This window comes from Panulirus ornatus, chromosome 19 (assembly GCF_036320965.1).
Source record: "Panulirus ornatus isolate Po-2019 chromosome 19, ASM3632096v1, whole genome shotgun sequence".
NCBI lineage: Eukaryota > Metazoa > Arthropoda > Malacostraca > Decapoda > Palinuridae > Panulirus > Panulirus ornatus.
Genome location: NC_092242.1, coordinates 57,991,020 through 58,009,677, shown reverse-complemented (window position 1 = coordinate 58,009,677; position 18,658 = coordinate 57,991,020). Strand labels below are relative to the sequence as shown.

The 18,658-nt window shown below is 40.0% G+C and overlaps 1 protein-coding gene across 9 annotated transcripts in view; it reads right to left on the bottom strand.

Annotated features, from left to right (window-relative positions):
• Window positions 1-18,658, bottom strand: part of cno (adherens junction formation factor afadin) — a 585,480-nt gene that overhangs the window by 382,665 nt on the left and 184,157 nt on the right. For all 9 annotated transcript variants that reach the window (XM_071673965.1, XM_071673968.1, XM_071673973.1 and 6 more), the window contains 2 exons: window positions 4,866-5,058; window positions 1,781-1,905 (listed from right to left, as the gene is read on the bottom strand). In XM_071673965.1, coding sequence (XP_071530066.1) covers window positions 1,781-1,905; window positions 4,866-5,058 — 318 coding nt within the window. The remainder of the gene's footprint in view (window positions 1-1,780; window positions 1,906-4,865; window positions 5,059-18,658) is intronic.

The window sequence follows — 18,658 nt, the reverse complement described above, 5'->3', positions numbered from 1 at the left end:
CAGTAAACACTGTCTTGAAAGAGCTAACTAATGTGATGAAATGGTCTGGACATATGGAGATGAGAGAAAAAAGAATAAGCTGATTTATGTAGAAAAGGTAGAGGGAGCAATAGGGGGTAGATTGAGAAAGAGATGCAAGAATGGAGTGAAAGAGGCTTTGATAAATTGTGGCCTGAATATTCAAAGGTGTGAGAGGCATTAATCAGATAGAACTAAGTGGAACAATGTGGTGTACAAGGGGCAACATGATGTCAATGGGCTGAGGCAGGGTATAAAAGAAGTGGCAGAAAACTATTAAATATTCTATGGAGCTTGGCTGTGGATGATGGGGTCTGGTTTGGGGGATCATACAAAATAGTTAAAAGTGGACGTGGGCAAGTGAAACCACAGATTTTGTTTCTGGTGCTAATGCCCTAAGGGAGTTAAAGATGTTTTGAGTTATTGGGGGCCTGTGAGAGGGCATGGGAAAACATCACACAGGGTGCCTTGTAGAAAAGTGGTACTGTGTGTAATACAGGGAGAAATGTGCTGTCAATGAGTTGAACCATAGTATGAGAATTGGTCAAGGCAAACCATGGAAAGGTGTGGGGGATCAGGGTTTGGTACATTGTTCATGGCAGATAGAGAATGGATGGAAGGAAATGGGGCCACTCTTCACATGTTCTTAATGCTAGCTCCCTAAACAGAAAACAGTGAAGTATTGTGAAAAAATATACAATATAAAACTGGTCTAGTGAACTTTGTAGGTACTTATCCAGGGCACCCTTAAACTTCTCCACTGTGCATTCAATGGTGTTTCTGATGATAGCAGGCAAAATGCCGAAGAGTTTTGGGCCCCAGATGTTCAAGGAGTTCTCTCTATTAGTGCACTATCACACAGATGGATTTCTGAGGAATTTTTGTTAAGTCTTTCATGCCTGTCACGCCAAACAGGATGTTACAATTGTTATAAGGTGGGAATCATACCTTCTGGAATTTTCCAGGGTATAGACGATGATAAGTCTCTCCCATCTGCACTCCAGGGAGTAGGCCTCGGAGATTTCAGCCATTCCCAGAAATTTAGTTCCTTTGCCACATCAATATGGGCTGTGAAAGATAGCTGAACACTTTCTAATTCTTTAGTTTTGCCTGCCTCACAGGGTGATGTTAAAACATAGCAATATTCAGCTCATGAAAGAATTAGAGCCTTGAACAATATTTCCACTAGATTTTGTTCTCTTTTCCTGAAAGTCCAGGATCCAGCCCACCAGCCTTCTGCAGGAAGCAACTGTTGTTTTGTTATGGTTCCTACACGTTAGACTGTTATACATTATTACCCTGAGACCTTTCACATTATTCAACTGGTTTATGATAGCATCGGTGCCTGTCCTGGATTCTATTTCTTTGGTTTTCTTCTGTTGTTTATCTAAGTCATATTACATATCCAGTCCAAGTAATGTGTTCTTTCTGCCCACTATTTAATAAACTTTACAAAATCTGGTGTAATCTAATTCATGGTTAACTCTTGAGCTTTTATTAACCACTTACTTCCTTCACACCCTATCACATACCATCTATTTTGTCCTCATGCATTAATCATCACTAATGTGTGTTTCTTAGCATTCATGTGTATGCTTGCATTCAAGCATGTAATTACCTATTTGTACAAGAAAGGGTAGCTACTTTTTAATGAGCAACTTAGCAGACTGCAAGTCTAAGAGGAGGGGTATGCACGACTGAGCCGCAAAGCTAAAAGAAAAATAGCGGAAGATGGTCCAGCAAATCAACAGGGAGCCCATACCTCATATGGAATGCTGGAATTATACAGGTCCATTCGACGAAGAAGGAATCTGCCCTCCCGATCATCTTTGTTCCAGTTTAGCTGCACCAAGAGAGGCTTCTCATCATCAGCTAATCGCCGTTCCTCTGGAATATTGAAGGAAATTAGAAATGGCAATCAAATTCTTATTCAAAGAGTACATGTATTACCAACACACAATACTGGCCAGTTAGCTTGACTTCTCAAGTAAAAAGTCTTTGAAAGAATGATAGAAGGATACATAGCACATCTGATCTAGACAACTACAAAAATGCCGAACAACTTGAATTTGTACCAGAAAAAGTATGCAAACCCAATTTTAGCCCACTCCAATGATGTATATAATAGTTTCATAACAGGAAGATGGATTACAGAATCTTTGACTGAAAGTTCATAATAGCCGCAAACAGAACCATGTGTGATGAAGATGTCCACAAGAAATGATATTGGCATCAATTCTCTTTATAATAATGATATCAGACATAAACAGAGAAGTAAAAGAAAACATAATGAAGTGTGATGTTGAAGATGCCAAAGTAAGAAAATAATTGCAACTGAAGTTGATAAAATGTGTATGCAAAAAAGGTCACAATATACAAATGGGCAGAAAAGAACCATAAAAAATTTAACAAGGACATACTTCAGCAAATAACATGAAACTATTTGAGAAAATACGTTACAGAACAAGTACGAATATACCAGTAACACTGCACACAGGCCTACGAGAGAAAGTGAAAAATATGTAAAAGATTTAGGTGTTTTCATAACTGAAAAAGTAGAATTAAGACAACACCGTTGAACCAAGAAGTGACTGGTACAGCTCTGAGAATTCTAACAACAAGAGACAGAGAACTATTAATGAAAATATCTTAACCTATACATATAAAGCAAAACTGCTAACAAAACATATGTAAAAATAAGCAAATTAGAAGCACACCACAATTAAAATCACAGGGATATAACATATGAACTGCATGAATGGCTATAAGGACTGGAATGAAGAGAAAGACATGAAAAGCCTTGTGTGGGAATATTGAATGTAGTAAGGAAACTCTATTGAACCTGAAAACCTCTTTTCATGGAAGATACAAATTATCAAATCTCCAAGAATGCCACAGACCATATCTGTTAGAAAGCTTGGAAACAATTCTCAAGCAGGAATAAGTGTGTGAGTATGAGATGGTTTGATTGAGAAAGTAACGAAAGGGTAAGGGAGAGATGTGAAAAAACGAGTGTTGTTGAGACTGCTGAGGAGAGTGTAGTGAATAGTTCAAACCTATGAGAAGCATGAGAGATTAAAGGTTGAGAAATCAGATATATGTGTCAGAAATGGAGGGAACAAGGAGAACAGGGAGACCAAACCAGAGATGGAAGGATGGAGTGAAAAAGATTTTGAGTGACTGGGACCTGAACATACAGGAGGGTGAAAGGCATGTATGGGATAGAGTGAATTGGACCAATGTGGTATACAGAGGTCAATGTGATGTCAATGGACCAAACCAGACCATGTAAAACATCTGAGGTAAACCATGAAAGGCCTGTAAGGCCTGGCTGTGGATACTGAGCTGTGGTTTCAGTGCATTACATATGACTCCCAGAGAATGGGTGAGCTGATGAGGCCCTTCTTTGTTCCTGGGGCTACCTTGGTAATGTGGGACACAGTAATCAAGTATGAAAGAAAAAGGGAACAATTACAAAAATATGTTAAAAGTAAAACATGACATGTGGTTGAAATCATTCCAGATGAACTCAGAACAGATCATTATGTAAAGCTGGTAGCAGCAGAGATAGCAGTATTGTTCCTCAAGCAAAATGTGTGTTGAGCACTATGCATAGTCCCTGTCATTCTGGCAAAATCTTGTCATAAGCACTCAAAACATAGAAGTACTATTATAAAAACTATATCATAAATCTTGATCGTGTAAATAGCAAAAAAATAATTCTATTTCCTATCATACACTATATGAAAATAAATTACACTGTCTAGAGATGTAACAATGTACGTGAATAACTAGATGAGAGGTTGAGCTCTTTACCTTACCAATTAACCAAATCTTAAAATGCTATATTCATCATTTGATGGTTTACAGTTAATGTTATATTCAACACATGAGACAATATTCTATGCCAATATCATGTCTGCCAAGTTAAGATTCATCAACCAAATTATGTCCCACTTGGCTTTCTCACACCACCTATGCATCACTCAGGCCTGACTAGCATTTCTGTTGCAAAAGGACTCACCTACACCATTGTCTCCTGATACAATGTACAAAAAGAAGAGCACCAGCGAAATGTTGATTTATAGTAATGCTCAAACTTTTTTATTCTCATTTGTTACTATATTGTTTGGAAAGCTAACTGTGATTTACATCATATGAGGTACTCCATGGGTCAAGGACCCAAAAATTAGGATTCTGTGGTATAAGAAAAACTCAATCATTTCTTATCATTTTACATCACTTGAGACAAAATTTCCAACCACTGTTTTAAAAACGACAAGCTAAGTTCAATACTCAGCATCCTCCTTCCTTTCTTGTTATACACAGTTCCCTCCTCTTACCCCCCACTCCCCTTCCTATGCATCAAGGTACCAGCTGGGTGGCCCAAAGAAGCTTATTTCAGCACTCCACCATGGGAAAGCAACGGTAGTTATAGAACATATATTCTTTTTAATTTTCATTCTTCTACATTATCTTTATATAACATGTTTTTGAAAGATTTCTCTTTATGTGTGTGTTTTTGGACAGGTTTACTGAAGCCACAGTTAAAGGGTTAAGGAGTAGCATTAGCAACTCGAGAAGTAGATGGAGAAATACTAACAAAGTATGTGGCTGCTGAAATCAATTCACTTTATGATCTGTCTGCCCGTCAACTCTGAAAATAAGGCAAACAATACTTGCTGCAAGTTGCATGTCACACATTCTGCAACTTACCTACGTTCTCGCGGATCTTATGTGCAGATGTGCACCGTAACTCGTTACCACCACCTAAGTTCTTGTGGATCTTACAGAGTCTATTTCTACCACAAAGCCACCAACACACTAATCTATGGTCTACAACCCACCTCCGTTCTCATGGATTTCGTAGAGGGCATACTCTGGGATGGACAGCATACGCATATCTGGCCTGAACTTTTCAACAAGTGTCTCAATGACTGTGCGGGAGTTTGCAGTGCTGGGCACACGAATGCACTTGGTCGCTACCTTCTGGCCGGAGTCTTGGAAGTAGAACCGCATCACTCCATGGAATTCCAGGTCCTGTCAGAAAATAAACCACATTTAATGCACAGTACTTATAGACAAATTCAGAGTTAAAACATATTAGTAGGAGATACATCGCCTGTTTATATAGATACAGCTGTTAAATTTGCAGTTATATAAATTGTAATGTAAAAGATATCAAAAAATAATGTAAGGAAAAAAAAACCAAGCTACATATAGCAAAGGTCTATTGATCTGCTATGAGATGCATGAAAATATAAGTTACTACAAGATGTAAACAGCATTAAACCTTGGACAAAAAAATCAAAATTCTAAAACAATTTTCAAATCCTCCAAACGTATCAGTACATTCTATCCTCTTGGGGTTTTCATACGTTATTTGGCACATGAAGTACTGAATGAAAATCTGTCTTTACTACTTATCAATGGCTTTTAAATGTGCTCATCATATGCTGGCACATCTATCAAACTTGTCTCAGTCCACCCAGAGCAATGACATTTTATAGATTTAACTTCTGTTGTGCTCATCATATGCTGGCACATCTATCAAACTTGTCTCAGTCCACCCAGAGCAATGACATTTTATAGATGTAACTTCTGTGTCTATGTTTGTGCAATTGCTTTTACCATTTTTTTATGAGTTAAATTGATTACAAACTGTGAGATATGTTTACATACCAGCGAATATAAAGACAGCAGCTGATAAAGATAACAGCTGATAACCCTAAATCATCTAAAGGCCCGATTTGAGGGAGAGGTCACAGACCCAGGGTTCACTAAGGGGTCTTCAACTGTGTTTTTTCCCCAAATCCCACTTAATCTTACTTTAATCGTGATACAAAAACTTCGTACACTTCCTTATATCTTCTTACCCTACGAGTCCCTTCTCATCTCTGGGGTCCCTGCTACACTCAGTAAGCCAGCATTGTCCACAGGGCAGGACCACAAATCATAAAGAATGTAAAGGTTGTGTTTGAGTCTACGTGGGAAGAGTGTACAGCAAATCAGCAATAATTGTTCAGTCTTCACTGTGGTAGCTGCATCGTGGGCACAAGTTCACTGTCTTCGTTACAAAATACACTACGTGCATTTTGCTTTATCTATGAGCTCGTTGTGACCTGATTTCGGTTGATAATTTAGTAAGTCATTAAAAAAATATACAACTGAGACAAACAGGACCCTAGAGAACATCGCTAAGAACCAGGCAGGTGAAGTTTGTCTGCCCATGGACCAACGCCCGTGGGCATTCTACATCAGGTGCCCTGACATTTGTAGTGTAAAGGTTTAGCTTTTGATGTGCCGTGAAGGCCACAAGCATTCATCACAAGAGGCAGCGAATGGAGGCTGAAACTGCCAATAATTATAGTGCTCTCCATATGGAGGAAGATCCTGAAGATCTTTTGAAGACTAGGGATGCTGGCAGACCCTGATGTAGTGAGTGTTCTTTTGTTTTCTTTCTTTGATGAAATTATACACATGAATGATGCTACAGCTGAATGACTAAATGAGAACCCGAGCGGCGAAACGGATTTGCTTCCTTGTGTCATGTGGCGGCGATTTGGGAATCTGTGTCAAACTCTCGGGAATGATCTTACAGTTCACGGTTTTTGTCCAGAGGATATCTAGTTATTTTGCAAGTAGTGTTTGGCATTTCTTTACAATACCAGATTTCCAAATACACCAACAAGGCCGTGACCAAGGGTGGCAGCTCAAAGGTGGGGTGAAGTAGTTAAGTAATGCGTCTCTTGCCATGCGCGCTCAAGTGCAAACTTTGTATGAGCCAATGCCATAAACATCTTCAGATGTTATTCAAAGCATCATTGCTTATAAACATCAATGTCAGTCGGTGAAGTTTCGGCACGGATGAGGCGGTTTCTTTATAAAGACGGAGTTCTCAGAGTCTGGTCTAGGGACAGAGTGCATGTCCATCAGTCACTAATCAGAGGTTTGCATTTTTCAATGGTTAATATGACATTCCCTACAATAAATCTATAGATAATCAACTATATAACATTCCAGTGAGCATCTATTCCACCACTCAGAAATTAACTCAATTTCCGACAAGGAGACTAAATGCCAGAGAGGTTTCAAAGAGGGATTACCAAAACCTTCAAAGGTCCGAACTCCTGAATCAAGGCAAAAATAAAAGTTTAGGAATCACAACACAAAAGTAAAATTCCTACACGCCTTATGAGATCGGATGTCCCGCAGCAAACGTGATACACAAGCCTAACACAACAGCATCAAAAGGCACAACTATCGATATATCAATCTTATCATTACTACATACAATAATACCTGTATGAATATACTGCCTGTGACACACTGAAGTTAAACAATAGTACCTGTAATGGGATGAAGAACCATCATGAGGTCAAGGGCTAAATCCGGGAAGACAAACCTCATGTTGTAGGAACAGTAGACACGAACTCATAATCCACTACAGAACTTAAAAAAAAAAAAACATTAATATAAAGATGACAAACAGAGCAATCAGTATGGCACATGAAGCAATGAGATACGCGCTTCTCGTAGATAGAAGAGTTCCGATCACGAGAGATAACATGCACAGGACACAGACAGATATAGAAAGCTATGGAGATACAAATCCACAGAATGTTGATAGTATCATTAATATTATACTTGATCGCGAACTAGAAATGGAGACGTTAATACACCATCATTAGTAAATCATATCTTTTAAAATACACAGTAACTGAGAATTTCATATACAATACACCGTTTGGAGAAAGTTGTCATGCATGAGTCTGACTATCTGGTAGATGAGCACATAAAAGATCAGGGAGGAAACCGCACTAAAATCCGAGATAAAATTGTGGAAACTACATTTTCTTTAAGATCGCTGGACCGATATTGGTCCGAAACAGGCCTTCGCTTATTGGCAGCCCGTTAAACTAAAGAGTTTAAAGAATTTCCTTGGGAACGAACATAAGATGGGAAATGGAGTTCTTTCTCCATGAAACAGGTCGTTGTTATGGAATATATACAAAGCTGACGAAATTTAACCAAAATCAGTGCAAGTAATGTTAGGACAGTAAACGAACGCCTCAATGCGAAGATCATCAAGCAGGAAATAAATCGCGGGAATCTATGTGAGACTCCCGAGCTGACACTGTAGTTGAACCTGTCGTCAAACTTCCACCATAAGAGAATCTAACAAGAGACAAACCGTTTGCTGGCAATTATCATTCACAAATATGGATAAAGAAATACTAAAAAACTTTTAAGATCGCATATTGCACCAAAAATAGAATATGCTTCTAAGGTTTGGTCACACAGTTAAAAGCACAAAACTAACAGCAAAGGCCCAGCAACTGAGATGGAACCTGAAGTAAAACAGGTAAGTTACAGGAAAAAGCAAGAGGCTTCAAATCTATCAATCATGAAAGAGAGAAGAATAAGGGACAACAATTTCCCAACCTTTAAGTTTTAAAACTAGTCTAATCATGTCATCAGTATACAGTTTTCCAAAAAGTACAAGGACAGAAAAGCCATAGGTTACCACGTGAAATTAAGCAAAAAGCTTGTTGGAAACCTTGTAAAATGTACTTATATCGTTCAATAATAATAATGGAAGAATGAAATAAACTTGGAAGAATGAAATAAACTAAATTATGAAACTGAATGCTGACAACACACGATTTTCAAACGTACAAAAGGACAGAAAGTTAAGAGCGATGGGACCCCAGCATCGTAAAGCTCCTTCTCTGTACCGTACAAATAGGTATTACATGCAGATTACACACAGGCGTACAAACACACAAAAGGATGAAAGAACTAAGGTAAATGAAGAAACAATGATCAGAGAGAAGTTCAAAAGCTTGAAAACAAGTATAATAGTCAAGTTTAGATATATGGACTCACGTGAAAAAATATTCCCATATGCATAAACAACTATTCACTAAAACAAAGGCGCAAGAGCATACACTCGTATCCATAAAACGCAACAAACACATGAAGTAAAAATCAATGCTCTTCTCCCCCACCACCAAAGGAAGCCATACAAGAGTACAACCTTCGTCATATTCAACATAACTTGCGCCCAAGTCTGATATCTGGAATCAAACTAAAATTTGCGCTGATACTGCAAATACCTGATCTAAATAGCTGTATGTCAAGCCTAACATTATAGCGTTCTCCCCTGACGTAACCCTTAATGTTTCAAGGCAAATGCAAGGATGCCCCAAAGGGTTGTACCGCCTAGAGTATTCACATACACACAACATATCTCAGACCGACGCCTACACCACCCTTCACTCTACACACCTACACAACGATGCTGAGCCGCACACCAATTCTTCCCCCATGCCGCCCACACAACACAAACCAGGCCGTAAAAAGGTAGGTTAACCATTGGGCTCATAAGTTTGAGCCTAAGGCTCCAGGTCAACAATGGAACTATATGGGAAAAATAGTCATAACGGTTCAATAATGAAAGAGAGAGGGACTGGGGTCTCTCTCTCTCTCTCTCTCTCTCTCTCTCTCTCTCTCTCTCTCTCTCTCTCTCTAACAAATCCTGGGTATGTGCCCAGTGTGTGAATGCAAAGACAACTGTAGATAAGCCAATCGTCCGGGACTGACGTGATGAGGGTGCAGTTTGTGGTAAAAATATACAGCATGGAAATCATTTTCTCCGCTGAAGCGTACCTGGTGAAGTCGTCGGGGAGCTTCACTACCCCCACAGCCCAAGCTGGGCCCAGGTTCTTGGATCAACAAAGCTGTTGGAGGCCGCAGCAAGCAGCCCCATGTAGCCCCACAGCCTGGCAGATCTGCAGGTACTGTTCAGCGCACTCTTTAAACTTCTTTACTGTACATCTCATTCTGGTTTTGATGACAGCAGGCAAGGTGTCGAAGAGTTTTGGGCCCCTGATATTTAAGGCGTTCACTCTTTCTGTGCATATCACACCTTTGTATTTCTAAACCTGTCGTGCCAGTAGGATATTTCCAAATTCAAGTTGGCAACATTTTTCTTCCCTTCCCTTAACTAGCAACAAACATCATTATCACCCACTGCTGGGGGTATATAAAACACTAGAAAAAAACATGTTTACGAAAACCTTCCAACATGCACCACAAAACCTATACCATAGACCTATATATATGATCTTTAACTTTCTCTTACACTTCAAAACTTCTTCGTCTCTCTAACCACAAAAAAGGTGGGTGAGTAGGGGGCGTCGAGGGGTTTCGAGCCTGCGCTCCCCCCCTCTTTAAAATCCCACATGAACCTATTTTTCACAGTTAAGCGAAAACCCTCGTCCTCACTTCCCTTATCGTCACATTACACATGCATTACAACGTATGTCGCTTGGCATGCACTCTATAAAGAATCACTAGAAAATAACTAAAATAACAATTCATCGTTTTTGGCATTCATAACCGTAAAGCTGGCTAAGCATCTTTACGCTCAGCTTTCGTAATCACCAAAGGCATAGCATTATGCTTGATTTTTTTTGAAAACTTAATACGTAAAGAATGACTGAAACGATTATTCAATTAGAGATTAAATTATTTCATCAATTTCTAAACTTTACAGATATTTGTTGATACTTTATTAACTTTTGACATTCATTACGCTAAATACAACTAATCCTGTCATTTACCTCTAACAGCTAGTTGGTGTGCTGTTTTAAGGTCTTCCTTTTCTCAAGGTCTTGAAATAGACAAAAACAAAAACAAAAAAGAAAAAAATGAGGAGGCAAGCTTGTTCGCCCGGGGTCCCGCGCTGGCTCTCGGCTCTCCTGTACACGCCCAGGCCAGAGTAAGTTACTGGCAGTAGGCACTGTCCACGCGTTTTACACAACTCAGTTATAGGGAAAAAGGACAGATGGTGTGAACACGGTATTCTTCCGTAACTGGACAAAACCTAACCCATATTAATCCTAATTAACCTAGCCCCCTAAACTTAAATATTTATGGGGGAAACTTTCGTTAGCGATTTACGGATAACTCATCACTTCTCACATTAAACCGTGTCAGAGTGGAATCAAGTTCGGCGGTGCAGTGGGGTGCAGGTGCGGAGGCATAATAAAGCAGAAACCATACAAGTTGTGGTGTTGGGTGGCCGCCTCCCACCCTCTCCGCTTCCCCCATAATCCACTACACACGCTAGGAATGTGACCCACACAGGCACCTCTCTGGGAAGCCAACTGCCGTGATCGTATGTGTGACCTGGGGTACAACATGTCTCTAGAACTGTGGATGACTGCGTTTACGTTTATCTATGAAAAAGGGTTCAGTCATAGGTGAAAGTCTTCCACGCCACATCCTTAATAATAATAATAATAAGAAGAAGAAGAAGAAGAAGAAGAAGAAGTATAACAATAATAGTAATAAATAATAATAATAATAATAATAATAATAATAATAATAATAATAATAACAATAATAATAAGAATAATAATTAATAGTAATGAATAATGATAATAATAACAATAATAATAATAATATGAAGCAAATATGGGAGAGGTCACATACACCGTGGGAGTGTTATGTGGTCACAGAATTACCTTCAACAAATGTTTGTGTTAAAAGACCGTTCGGGTGGAGGATGTAGTCTGAAGGTGACCCTGGAAACTGATAGGCCTAAAGCCCAAACAAACAACCAGCGAAGGGTTGAAAAAAAAAAATGAACACAAGTAAAAAATAAAATGGTTTCTAGTATATACAAGACAAAGATATCACCTCTAGCAGGACAGCTTATACCTTTAATAACAAAGATAGGCTATCCTCATGTCAAGGACGTCATACAATTCCTGGCATCATTTCAACATTCACGACGGTGTTATCCTCCAAGGCGACTAGCTGCTCCCTACAACTTCCAAACACATCAAGGATATTTTTTTCCGCCCGCCATACCTCCAGGCGCCCTCTCCCGTCACACGATTGTATCCGCCTTATAGACTAACACCAGATTCAGTACTGAACGAAACCCTAGTATAACCCTGCGTATTGCCAGCACTTTTTTCTTCTACCGCGATCTGGTGCGCAGATGGAATAGGCATATGAAGACCTATATGTACATTATATACATTCGAAAATTATTCTCTTTCGAACGACAGACAATGAAGAGTCCAAAGTAAAGGAAAATGTGTGGGTGACTTCACGCACGAAAAAATAGCATAAATATCCAGGACCAGAAACTGTCCAACATTGTTTGAGAATGTGGAACATCCTGAAGAAATTTCAGGACCTCAGAGGACAGATATGTACACAATGTGGTCAGCTAAACTGAAGTAGTAGTTATGTACGCCCGCCAGCCAGCCGCGTTCTCCAATATCAACATTACCATGAAATAACACCATATGCTCGGTGAGGTACGCACACCCCTCGCTGCTAACTGAGCTGTGCGACCCAGTCGTCCTCCGCCTCCTGCTTAATTAACCATGCACAGTAATAGTTTCATTTTGTCTAATATTCAATTCCAGACACATATAATCAACCAGATTTATACAAGAATAAATATATATTCTTTTTCTTACATTCATACTTATCCGCTGTTAACCAGATCAGTAGGGGCAGCGCCAAGAACTGAGAAAAAAGGTGGCATTCGTTCAGAGCCATTCCTTGTACTGCACGGACACCACGGCCCCCTATTCACAACCAGGCCCCACTGACCTTCCATGTTTTTCTCCCCGGTGATTCACATGCCCTGGCTCAGTCCATTGACAACACGTCACCCCTTGTATACCACAACGTTATATATATATATATATATATATATATATATATATATATATATATATATATATATATATATATATATATATATATAAATATATATAAATATATATATATATATATATATATATATATATATATATATATATATATATATATATATATATATATCAAAACGTGATACAATGGAGTGAAAGCATATTGGTTCAGTGGCCGTAACGCACAAACTGCCTCCTCGTAGAACCAATAATTCAGAGGTTTTGCTGCATCGGTTTGGACATCTACCACACCAAAGTCGCCCTTCATTACATAGATATGCTAACATACAACACTACTCCAGTGGTTACAACAGTGTAATCAGGGGTCTTGCTTCCCTGATTTTGAAGAGTTCAAACTACCCCATCTGTCGCGTTCGCATATCCATCAGTTCTTTCAAGTGTCATCCGTCGTCACCAAGGCTAGGTCTTAGATGCCTCTCATTTGCGACGGTCAAATTCTCTCTCTCTCTCTCTCTCTCTCTCTCTCTCTCTCTCTCTCTCTCTCTCTCTCTCTCTCTCTCTCTCTCTCTCTCGTATTCGGTGGCTTGATTGCCTCGTTCCTTTACGGCGGAAGGGTTGGTAAATTCCCACAATGGATATCAATGTCCTTGTCCGCGAGCCACAGTGTCCAGACGGACGATAAATAATTTGTCTACAGGTCACCAGTGTGTCTACCCAGGTCGACAAGACTGCCGTACTTAATCTGGTGTCATATGGCCAAAGAATGAAATGTGGCTGTAACTGTGTTGTTCATATCAGATACAAGGAACAGCATAGCAGCAAGCACAATTCTTTGGGAACAATGGAAGCATTTTTTTTTTTCACGGTTCGTTAACTACTAATGCTTGAGGATCTGTTCGTAAGTTACAGAACTAGCGTTATCATCATCACATTTTCTACATCATCATCTGTCTATTTTCCACAAGATCACAGCAAAGTCTCTACTACCAAGTCGCATTAACATTCTCTTTCCATCGTTTAGGTCTAAAATGTAGGCATTTTTGATATCAGAACTCTAACAAAAACTATAAAGCAAAGTTGCTGTAGCGGTTGAAAGCGTCTCTCTCTCTCTCTCTCTCTCTCTCTCTCTCTCTCTCTCTCTCTCTCTCTCTCTCTCTCTCTCTCTCTCTCTCTCTCTCTCTCTCTCTCTCTCTCTCTCTCCACATTCAAGCGCAGAGCAAATTCCGCTAACCTGCCGCTCCGATTCACGGTCAAATGGGAGAAACGGCTCCGGATGTTGAGTTTATTACAGAGCTGACGGTCTAGTCTCATAATGGTAATGACGTCGCTTTCAATGGCATCTATGATAACTGGCTTTCAAAGAAGGTGTTAAAATACGGACGTGGGAAGCACAACCAACAATGGCATATTTAACTTGTAACAACCATGGACGCCGCCCGCGGTACCAGACGGTTGTGATGGTGTCCGTATCTAGACTTTGGCTCGATGTGATGGCCAGACAAACACTCAGGCGTGTATGGATGACTGACCAAAGGATTCTTAGCAGCTGAGAGAATCGAGCAAGTCCTTCATCCACCCCCGCGTTGTGGACCGCAGTGGGGAAACGAACACGTAGTACAGTTTTACGAGCCTTCACAAAACCCCACCACCGTGGGAACTCCAAGATTCCTGCAGCCTGTGATAATTTCCAAACTAGAAAGCAACACTCGTACGAGGAATTAAAGCTGTCACCGAGAAATGTGGATGACGGGAGCCGCTAACGTTCGCTCTGTGATCTGAAATCACGTCACTAACGTACACATGATAAAACGAGTCAACACGTCATCTTAGATTGCAGGTTGTCGTCACACATTCCCACAATGTCTCCACTGCATAAAAACCAACTCCCAAAAACTACCTAGAATTTTCAAGAGAAGCATAAGTGTGAGTCTCATGTTTCCACACTAGACAATAACTGTAATTGAAAATTATTTTACCGTGATAAACACAAACTATCTGAAGACTTTAATTAAAGGGCGTTCGAGCTTCTCACGGACAAGTTCACTTAATGTTAAACATATTAAAAATGTCTCCCCTTAGTTGAGACGAGGGAAGTGAAATTGGTCTGCATGATTACAATTTCTGTGATTAGTGTCTCTCCCAGGAAGAGCGTTTTACACTCGTATTGCCCCGTCTCTTATACACAATTATATACATTGTCTTTACTCCTGTGTGAATACATACACATAAACACACACCAATATATGAACACTCTACCCTAGGTCAGGTACCCATTCATTGACAAGTCTTGAGGAGAGGATGAATATCGAAGTTGGGCGTGAGCCGACAGTCGCGTCCAAAATTCGAACCCATGTGGGCCCTACCCTGGGTTGGCAATTCTGATTCACTGTCAGTAATGCCAACCTCTTCACCAACGGAGCCAACAGGTGTACAACACATCATAACATCAAGTCAAATTATCCATGAGAGGTAGGCGTTCTGCGGGATTGAAGCTGTGGACGTCAGTTTCACAATATTTACACTTAAAAATATCCCTGTATCCAATTGATCCATATCATGTAACTGTGAAAGGAGTTAAAGATAACGGACAGGAAAATAATGGCATTCATATTCTCCAGACTTTCAAAACATTTGTCGCAAGGATAAAGCATCAATGTGCATAGTCATCAGTGGCGAGGCTATGCGTCAGTACCAAGACTTCACTTATGGTATTATTCGAGATCGTGGAAACTACCAGGAGTGATGTGTAACGAAGTGTGTATAGCTACGTATTAGCTGCACTCTCTGGCGGATTATGTTTGAAATGCAGTACTTTACTGAAAACAACCGTGGCGCAATTAATGCGTTAATGTGCCTGACGTTGGTCCAGGGTTCTAGAACATCAATTTATCTTGCAAAAGCATAGATAAAATTATAACAATGTTCCTATTTACGTAATTCCAACCTGCTCCAAGGATACGAATCATATGGAATGTTGCCAATGAGCAGCACTCCAATAATAACAACAGCAATTTGTGTCCTTTACTTAGTTGGTTCCGGGATCTCTCAGTAACCCCACAGCACTGCCTGCAGCCTGGCTTTCCTTCGTCAAAAGGACTTGTAGCTGCCCTCAAGCCAACATAATACATACGAAACGCTTTTCCGGGCTGCGCTAATGGTATGACCGGCAAGCAGCGTTTCTGTAGCCCTGGAAATCACAGGTTGTATTTCGCAGCTCTCATGAAGGCTTCCCAACTTCACTCATTTTCATGAGATGGTTCATCAGATGACAAACGAACTCACTAACAATACCACGACTACCGGCTGCAATGCCATTGTGTTCACTCTGTGACCTTGTTATCTGAATTGGGTGTTTTACACTGCAAAAAATTTATTCAATAACACAACAAATCAGCCGAAAGATGGACTAAAGTAACATGAGGATAACTAGAAGTTTACGACTGACGAGTGACTGATTTCTCAAGGCAAGTAAATGACTGTTACGGTTCGATTCCTATAACCTGGTAGACACGCCTCCGCCCAAGGCGGGTAAACAAAAAGTTGATTCGACGGGAAACCCATCATCAGCCGAGTCATCCCGAGAGCCAGTGACATCATCATCCATAAAATAGCAGATAACAGTCCTGATAATAATGTTAATCACACACAACTACATTTCTATCTAATGACGTACAACATTTCAGTGGTATCGACGAAAACGTTACCTGAGTTTGATCTTAAAAGCTGCTCTATTCCTAAAGCTCGGTCATGGGTTCAAAGCTGCTTTGTTATTCTTGAGAATCTGGTGAATCAGGTTGTCTGAGTCATGGCTGGTCACTCTGAAATAATCTGTAGTTTCCCAAACTCAACTTTAATAAAGGAAAAATAAAGGCCAGTGGTCTGGGGTGCGAAATAAAACTGATAAATGTCCAAGAGAAATACTAGTACTGTTCAGGAAATGCTTTCCCTATTAATTCATGCAGTGGGCGCTATGAAAGTTAAGCATCTTCTCAACTATGTTTTATCCTACTAAGTCACTACGATATGTACCTAAACGCTTATATTTCATCACTTACGGTCGGCCACGTAAACAATTTTGTTTTCAAGCTGTGACCAAGTGCAATTCTATGATGATGTCTCTCCATCTCTTGAGAGTTACATCTTGCTATTCTTACACTTTACTTCCCTCTCCCCACAAAAGATCATGCCACTGTTGAAAGACCTCTTACCTCCATCGATAACTTAAAAGTACAACCTTCTGATAACACAGGACCGAGAACACAGCACATTCGACGGTGATCAACGCAAAAACAGCGTTTCTTCGAAAACAAAAAACTATTAAACATATATAGTGACGAACGAATCAGCAATATGTTCAATTCTAAGACCAAGGAATATCAGGGGGTTATCAAGTGGACACCTCTCAGTATAAAAGTTGTAAGACTACCATCCAGGGTTGAGCTGTCAGATACTGCTAACGTCCCTGATGCCTCACTAACAATCAGCGCACATTGAAATACACGTTTCATTGTATATGAACAGGGAGAGAATTATCGTATTATTGCAACATATTTTGTTCATCCCTTAAAAGTAGTAAACATTAAAGAAGTGTGACATGAAACGACAGTCAAGTACACAGAGCGAAAGCAAAAAAACTCATCACTGACCGTAACCCGAGCTCGCAGCTTGAGTTAAACAAATGTCAAGTTTAGAGAGGACAGAAGCTTGGCCTGTGTAGCCTTGGCCTTACCTTACTTAGCCCACTTACTTCACCCTACCCAAGCAACCGACCACAACATGCTAGGCCAGGACACGCCGCCGCCGTGGTAGACCTGTGAGGAGGTTATTTCCGCCCACCATCACATTCACATCCGTCACACAATCTTGGCCCCAAATCTCTACTACCGGTTGGATTACTTAATTACCCTTCTCTTGGCCACAAACCTCTGTCCACATTCCTCCCTTCACTAATTGCACCACAATCTCTTATCAAGACATCTGATGAAATTCTTCCGGCCATTCATGGCAAAGCTATTGTCTGAGTAGCAAATGCATGAGAACGTCACATTCACCTTAACATGAGTTTTACTAACACAAGATCGTGACTCAAGCTACGGCCCTTGGCATCATCATCATCTGCTGGCCAGTCAACCTGCCAGTATTCAAGTCCAGCAACGATCGCCAATGGGATAAATATCAAACCACGACCACTTATTCCAACCCACAGACCAACCCGGGTTTTCTTTTGTTAAGGTTAGTTTGACTGTTGCGAATAACTAACAATGTCTGAAAAGGTATGTGCACTGAAAAACTATAAAATGCTGTAACTACAGATATTCTGATAAATACAACAATCAGAAAACTTTGGTGATTTGATCAAGTAAACAACATGCAAACGGATACTGCACCTATGCTAGGATTCGTCCCGAACCATGGCACACTAAAACCCAAGACTCCAAACCCAACAATTGTATGGATATTCTATAGACAAGATCATTCTAGAATAGACAAATATTCTGTTTCTGTTCAAAGTTCAACTAACTGAATTTAATTCCAGCAACGATCTTATTCTTAATGATAATATAGATGAAGCGTAGACAAAATGTATGGGATCAAAACTTCATTTACCATCGGCTCAGAATCCCTAGTTAACCATAGACTATAAGCCTACCTCTGCCCGATTGCCTAATGGAAACCCTAGAACAATATGGCCACAAACTAACCCTAATTTCCACAGCATGTAATAATCTCATTTCCAACGTATTGCATCATAACTGCAATGACGGGGCGTCTTGTATAGACAGTACTACGCAGTGGTTTGGTGGGGTTACGAAACTGCGCATATTATGAAGGTAACTAATATGGTGAATTCCTTTGAGAATGTTCATATCAACTGAATTATTCAATATGACCTGATTTTCATAATTACATGTATACAATAGTGTATTCATGATGAG